At 36.6% G+C, this 8,309-nt stretch overlaps 1 protein-coding gene across 1 annotated transcript; it reads right to left on the bottom strand.

Moving 5' to 3' along the window:
* Positions 1–5,772: 5,772 nt before the first annotated feature.
* Positions 5,773–7,866, bottom strand: LOC112778131 (protein FAR1-RELATED SEQUENCE 6-like). The gene is made up of 4 exons (XM_025822490.1): positions 7,765–7,866; positions 7,585–7,708; positions 6,570–7,473; positions 5,773–5,866 (listed from the first exon to the last, which is right to left on the bottom strand). The coding sequence occupies exons 1-4, from the start codon at positions 7,864–7,866 to the stop codon at positions 5,773–5,775; spliced, it is 1,224 nt and encodes a 407-aa protein (XP_025678275.1).
* Positions 7,867–8,309: the final 443 nt, after the last annotated feature.

Raw genomic sequence — 8,309 nt, forward strand, 5'->3', positions numbered from 1 at the left:
CGGCCGGAGCTGTTGTGTCCGACTTGTTGGACTGGCTGCACTTCTGATCCTTGGTCACCGGAGGGTGGGGGGTACCTGCAAGAGACTCCGATGCTTAAGTTAGCACGGGTATTAAGCAGGTTTATTGTAGAATCAGAGTATGAGTTATACCTGGGTGCTCCAGTGTATTTATAGTAGTGTGGGCTGACCTTTTCGATAAGATAAGTTAGTTATCTTATCTTATCTTATCTTTGGGTGAGGTCAGCTTATCTTCAAGGGAACCGCCTTTATCTCTATAGGCTTGGACTGCCTTTGGATTTGGGTTGTGTTCCTCTATTTGGGCCCTTTATTGGGCTTTCCTGTCGATTTGGCCAACCTCTTTGAGAAGAGGTCGGTCGCTTTGTCACCAATCATCCCAGGTCGGATAGCTTGACCCAGGATATGAAGAGTGCCCCTGCTTGAGCTCGGTCTTTTTGTTGAGGTCGAGTCCTTGACTTCGGTCCTTCTCTAGTGAAGCCGAACTCAAGCATTTTGTCGATTCCTTTCTTTGTAGAGCCTTTTTGAATGTGGAACGTTTTCCTTTAAAAGCACGCGCTTTTATATCGGTGCTTTGGGAACGTGCGAAGGTTTAATACCCTCATTAATTGGCTTCAAATGCCCCGTTTCCCTTGGTTTTTATTTTGAACTTTGCCATCAGAAACGGTTTCTCTTCTTCGTTCCTCTTCGTAACTTCTCCCTTTACTCTCTCGTTTTCTGTTTTTCCCTAGAGTTTCACAGTTTCTTCCTGCGACGCCTGCTCTACTACCGCTTTCTGTGGAAAAGGAGTGATTCTGGATTTCTCCCTCCGTTTTCTTCCGGCAAATTTTTTCCGTTCGAGGGGTGGCTCTGTCGCTTCTTGCTCTTCAGCTTTCTTTCGAGGTTTCCTTCTATTTTCCAGGTTCAATTTTTCCTCCTCTGTCATTTTTTATGTCTGAGTTTGATTTTGCTTGGAGAAAGTTTGGATCTTTCTGCTTTTACTGCACCTGATTGTTGCGTGTTCTGGAGTTTCTTTGTCTTTTGTATGAATTTTTTCGTCTTTCCTATTGCTTGATGCTTTTAGGGCTTTTGCATGTTATCACCGTTTCTGCTTGTGCTTTTGATGATGGTTTTTGTTTGATTCTGGAGAAAAGGTTGTGTCTTTGACGATTCTCTGCTTGGCATGTTTGGTGTTGTCGAAGCTTTTTGTAAAAAGATAGTGGCTTTGATGACTTTTTATACTTTTTTTTGTGTTTTGTCTTTCTCCTATGAAAATGCTTGCTGTTCGAAATCTTCTTCTTTTTTTTGTTTGGGGGATGCCGAGACGTAAGTTATAGATTTTTCCTGAAACCGTGCTTTGTCACTACCTCCCAAGGATGTCCCAGGACTTTGGTTTGAGTCTTGGGGTTTTTCTTTTCTGTTTGTTCGTCTGTATCATATTAGTCGAGTTGCTTTGCCCCTCCTCCGAGATGTTTTTTAGTAATCCAATCTTCTTTTCTTTTTGTAGGATTAGTTGGCCTCATGTCTTCTCGCAATAACGTTGTAGAGATGTCTTCCAAAGTTCCCGAGGGGATGTCCGATTGGCTGGACTCCCTTGTCCTAATGTGTGTCTCTGTCGTGGATGCTGAATTTTGTGTAGAGCTGAGGAAACGTCATAGGATTTGTGGTAACAGTGCTCGGGAGAGGGATATGAACAATACTTTTATTATCTACCTTTTCTTTCAAACTATGGTAAATACTAAAGCAGTTCCCTTAATCTTTGGGAAAACTCCAATTCCAAATCCTAATAATTTTGCATCAGAATGACTAATCCTAACCCTAAGCCCAACTCCAACCCTAACCCTAACCCCTTTTGCAAATTTCCAAATCTATGCAGTTGATAGGGTGGCTACTAGCAACATTGACGGCATGGACCTATATTCCTCTCTGCTTGCCTTGTTCCTTCTTCTGCGTTGGTACTCATCTCTGCTCGTAGGAGCTGTGCTCGCGTTCTTCTCTAGTCGGAGTCTTCTACTCACATGCTTAGTCTCTTCGCCTCTGAAGTCTGAAGCCTTGTCCCCTTGGGTGCTCTCGTGCTTGTTCGTCAACTCTCATGGTTGCCAGAGAACATCGCGAGTCACTTCAGGTAGGTGGTCTTTGTTATTATGTTTCTGGATTTTTATTGTATACTGTCTATTTGCTACTGGTTTTCTATTATTCTTATGTGTAATGGTTTTATTGGTTTAGGTTTTAATAGTTTTCTTCTTGAATTATTTGAAGAACAAAAGTAAAGTTTCTCCCTGGATCATTTACATGATTCTTTTGGCATTTGAAATAGTTGAATGTTGATAGACTGTGTTAAAGCAGGGCAAAGATTGCTGTCAAGCTAAAATATTGAGGTATGCTTCGAACACGAACATCTCAAATCATTTTTATTTTCTTCTACTTCCTTTAATTTTTTGTCCCTTAGGTGATAAAAGAAAAGACGGGGGATAGAATCATTGCACTCCAACAATTAATGTTACCATTTGGAGAGGTGAGTTTTCAAAAGAGATGTGATGAAATCTATTTCTATTGTCTCATTAGATGTTGTTATGAAATATACTTTTATTTCTATAGTTTCTATTTGGTGTATCTCCTGATGCTCTCATTTGTATTTCAAGGAAACGACTTCTTTTAGTGATTCCCTTACGAGGTTCGTTCGAACCATTATTGCTGAGGAGATACGTGCTTTATCCTCCACAATAAGCGACCAAGGAAAAAAGATCGATGCAATCCTGTCTATTGTTTCATCTGGACCCAGATCTGTTGCTCATCATGATGATGATGCTAATGCTGATGAGAATATTCCTGTGAGTGGGCCACCTCCATCAATGATAGCTCATACAATTGCAAAAAAGGCTCCATTGTGTCGAAAATCATCAAGGTGTCATTTGGCTTGAAAGCTCGAACCAGATTGCAAACCATCCGGTCTGTTGAGTGATCATGAAATCAGCGAAAACGCTGGCTTGAAACGGCATAAGAGTACCACTAAACGCAAAGTTCAGAAAGCAACATAATTGATTAAGGTTAGAAACTCAATTAATTGGCTTAATTTGGATGTTCATCTTCTGACGTGGGTATTTGACTTAAATAAACTGAAAACACTGGAGAAAAAAAGGTTTTACTTCCCTTTTCTGATTCACAAAATCCTAAAAATAACAATAAAAACCAATCAACCGCTTTGGTATGTAGATAACATCATCTCACTTTCAATTTTATTTAAATTTTTGCTGATGATTTGATGTGGAAAATATGAAATGAAAGTCAGATTTCAAGATTTTAGGACAAAATTGAAAAAAAATAACTAAATTAAGCAATTATAAGTACTTAATCAAAGGCGCTACATTCCTGTGATTTACTCTTAAAAGAACAGGAAATATCTATAAACAATATTTAAATAGGCGAAAGAGACTATTCGTTAATTTTTTCAATTTTTTTATGTTAAAAATTCTCTCTGACGTAGAAGTTGATTTTGTAGAAGAAAATCCCCACACGTGGAGACTTTAAACTACAACGAGGACATCCATGGCTATACGAATCCCATGATTTGGTGAACATATATGGTGATGAGATGCCTACGATAATATTCCCCTCTTTCCCATATATCCTGATGCATTAAGTACTCTGTGTCTTTGTTTTAAATACTTATACATGTTTCTATCCAAATTGATAGTGCTTGGAGGTGGCATTTAGGCTAACATCGGAAATGGTTTTCGGGGACTGAGTTGGCTATTGTTGCCTATATCTTTGGAACTGATTATGACCCCAAGTAGGTCACTTCTATTGATTTTGGAGATTTGGAATCAAACACTTATTTCATGAGATATAACTTGCAATTTGTTATTAATAGAGAGATTCTTGTGCCTAATGAACATTATTGTGGAAGTCGGGAAGTATTGATGACCCTTTGTCCAAAAAATCAGGTTGGAGATAACGTAAGTCATGAAGTAATTCATGTGATATACCTTTTTTACTTTGTGGAATTTGATTGATGACTGACAATTTCTGGCTCATCAAATGTAAGTTTTGAATCTGGTGGCATCAATGCTTATGAAACATGCTGCAGTTACAGTGGAAAATGGTTCCTCCCAACCACTTTTGCTGTAAGTTTCTAATGGCATAAATCATTTTGCTTTTGATTATGGTTATTATTTATTTATTATCCCAAAATAGTTTGGGTTAAGCTTTGATTTCATATTACTCTTGTTATTATTAATATTTTGTAGCAAATAGCACTCCAACAACGACATATTTCTGTTGGAAAAATGGAATACATCAAAACAAACTTTATGGGCAAGGTTGAAGACCTCTCTAAGGTAATAGATTATCTTGATGAGTTATTTCAACTGTGGTAAAAAAATAATTAACTCTTTTTATCCTTGTAACTAATAAATGATTTAACCTAATGACACAGATATACGTACCTATTAATGTTAAAGATCATTGGTTCCTTGTAGTTGTGAAAAAAAGTAGAGGGTTGATTACATATCTAGACTCTCTAAAGTGCTCAAAACAAAGGCACGAGAGGATGAAGGCAATATATGATGTGGTGTGTTCAATGGACTTTTAACGTTCAAAAACATATCTCTGTTTTGATTGTAAAACCAATTCCATGTCAAACTCATTTCTTTGATTTTCAGATTTCTTTCTTAGAGAATCTACTATTGGACGATTGGTTTTACCAATCGGATAATCCTGAAAGGCCGATGGTTTCAAAGTTCAAATTTCAAGAGCCAGAGGTGCCCCAACAAGATGCTCAATCGTAAGTATCATAAATCAATTACCTAAGCCATGATATAATTTAGGACTATACATACTATGTAAGTTAAATGCTTAAATTTAATTCTTTGATGGAGGAGGCATTAATTTGTTGTTAAAAAGAATGAAACTCATTTTTTAAGCAATGACTGTGGTGTGTGGGTTGCGCAATGGCAGACACTCTATCATCTATGGCGGCATGGTGCCATACTGGTATGATCACATGTCCAATTTGCATTATATGCTACAATTTTTTTGTTTTTATAACATCTAAATTTAACGATGAAGGTATACGACTTCGATATTAGGTGGTCAAGGAATACATCAGAGTAAGGATGTCCATAGACTTTGTGTATGGACCTCACAATCCAAGGAGAGAAGACATTCAAAGACTTGCTATTGAAAATTGGAATAAAAAGATGCCAAAGAATGTCACTCAGTCTTAGGATGTAATCTTTCAGAGTCCATGTTAAAAACTATATAATTTCTAAAATTGTGGAAATATAATTATCCTTACTGCTAACCCTTATAATGGGAGAATTTTTATGCCCGAAAGTGATGATGACATGATTAGTATATCTAAGTCTAAGTGGGTTCTTCATTCTAATAATTCTGGTCTCATAGGCATGAATGTTTTGTCTTTCAAAATTTACGTTTACACGTAAGATGGTTCAAATAGAAACTAGTTCAAATACCTATTATAAATACCTGATAGACTATTTAGATTAAGATGTACATTTGGATTGGTTTCCTTACTTTATTTTCATAAGTACTTTTTCGTTACAAAAATGCTTTTGCAATTGGATTGGTTCGTTTAATATTTTTCAGCAAAAAGATTACTAGGAAAATCATGTTGCATTTGAATATACAACATAAAAAAAGGCATTGTTGAAGATAATTCGATAGAGTTTACAAGTCATGAACTCATGGTATTATTTTATCAGAGTGGCTGATCTAAACATCTAAATAATAAAGTAGAAACTTTGAAGATTTCTTTACTCAACTACCAGGGAGTGTGTTACTATCCACAAGAATCTCCGTATCAAATATTTGAACACAACTATCAGAATTCATTGAACCAATACTGTGAGTACTGAGTACAATACATTTAACAAAAATAAATTACAAAAAAACAAAAATCTGCACAGTTCACATACTAACAACACTGGAATGGTTCAGCAAGGTAATGTAGCATCCCAGAAGCAAATATCTCATCTGCTTCATAAATAAAGTTAATTTTCACTGTTGTTTCAAGGTATTCCTAGCTTCCATGACATATATAAACATATCAATATTTATGTCAAAAATTATGAAGAATTATTTTGTAACGGATAAAGCACAAAATACAAATAATTTTCACCTGTAAGAGCCATTGATACCCAATATTTTGCAAAGTGGTTGGTTGGTTAGCTACTCGACCCTGTGGCGTTGGAAATAAGTTACTAAGAGTTTGATAAAATTGGACCCCCTGAAAACGCTCCTGTACCCATTAGATTCGATGGAGAACCCATGAGCTTAGTACTAGACTCTGTAGTATAGTTTCAACCATTATTCTCACTCCTAGTGGCACAAAGAGGCTCTTTTTCTGCCTGTCAAGCATGTCAAATAAATAAAAAAATAATTCATTACAACCTAATGTCACATTTTCTTAATTTTTACATCTATAAATAGATGGAATTACACAACCAAAATATTTAACCATGCTAGGAGAATAAATATGATTAACATACTAATATGAAAATAATTGATCAAATTTTTTTCAACAAACAAAATTTAGCAATCATTGCATAAATAACCTCATCTGTGTCTGTACATCAAGAAGGGAGATGATCATGGCTCGGTCACCTTCATCAGCCAACTTTGGACAATGCCTCTTTGTATGACCCTTCACGAAGCAATTTGAACATGACATTTTCCTAGTTTCATTCTTCTTGATTTTGGGTGCACCTTTTGTCTTAGCGACACATGGATCACCAACAAATTCAGCAGCAGGATGCAATACATCAGCAACCTCATTTTGCCTTTTAATGCTGCACCTTTTCTCTAGATTTTTGGTCCATCTAGTAACTTCATTCATCGTATCAGCAAAAAGTGGAACTTCTTGAGCCGCAAGGAATGACATCCACATTGTGGCAACTGACATAGCATCATATCTCATTAAAAAACCTTTTTCAGCATCATTTGTAGTGCTTTCGACTGTTTGATCATTAGTATACTTCTTTGCATCTCGGGTCCTTCTTTTTAGAATTATACTTTCTGGCAATTCATCTACATCCTCTCGTCTTAGCACACACAACATATGACTACAAGGATACCCTTCATGATCCCAATGACAGCATTCACACTCCAATTTCTTCTCATTGCGATCATATACAACTGTAAATATTTTGACCCTCTTTTGAAAAGCACAAATCTTGTATACCATAGTTGTGGAAAGGGGCTTACTATGTATAATGTCTAAAGAAACCACTTCTTCAATTTGCTTCCTCACTAGTTTGAATATCTCTCTAGTGTAGATGTTTACATCACAAAGCTCGAGAGACTGTAAGTTAGTTGTCAAAACATGATCAGAATTGATTATCTTAAATTGAACAACCATCTCATTGTTGCGATAATCTCGTAAAGCTCGCTCAAGATTCTCTACAAACTCTAAAATGCTGTGCCTTGAATGAACAAATCTCTTTATGAAGTGGTTAATGCCTTCACATCGTGAAGTAGTTCTAAAACCAGCACAAAATTTATCCCGAAGAAATGCCCTGGCCCAACTTTTTTTGTTTTCATATTATTTGTCAATCTATGACGTGTCACTACCACCAAACTCTTCAACCAATTTTGACCATTCCTCCTCAAATTCATCAAGATCCCACTTGGCATAAATGAACTTCTTAAATGATTCACATAAGCCTGGGTCTTTGATTTTCAAAGTAGCATTTTTCTGAAGATGCCATCCGCACAATCTATGGGTTGTATTTGGAAAATCTCATTAATCACCTCTTTCATAGCCTCGTCTGCATCAGTCACAACAACTTTAGGATACTTGTTCATCATGACCTCCAAAAAGTTAGCCAGTAGCCACTTGTATGTGGATGCCATTTCATTATCAAGTATGGCAAACCCGAATATACATGTTTGTCTGTGATGGTTGATGAGCGGATAATTTATACGCTTTTTGGCATTGTTTTTAGTATGTTTTTAGTAGGATCTAGTTACTTTTAGGGATGTTTTCATAAGTTTTTATGTTAAATTCACATTTCTGGACTTTACTATGAGTTTGTGTGTTTTTCTGTGATTTTAGGTATTTTCTGGCTGAAATTGAGGGACTTGAGCAGAAATCAGATTCAGAGGTTGAAAAAGGACTGCTGATGCTGTTGGATTCTGACCTCCCTGCACTCAAAGTGGATTTTCTGGAGCTACAGAACTCGAAATGGCGCGCTTCCAATTGCGTTGGAAAGTAGACATCCAGGGCTTTCCAGCAATATATAATAGTCCATACTTTGGCCAAGAATTGATGACGTAAACTGGCGTTCAACACCAGC

The sequence above is a fragment of the Arachis hypogaea genome, chromosome 19, assembly GCF_003086295.3.
Source record: "Arachis hypogaea cultivar Tifrunner chromosome 19, arahy.Tifrunner.gnm2.J5K5, whole genome shotgun sequence".
Taxonomy (NCBI): Eukaryota; Viridiplantae; Streptophyta; class Magnoliopsida; order Fabales; family Fabaceae; genus Arachis; species Arachis hypogaea.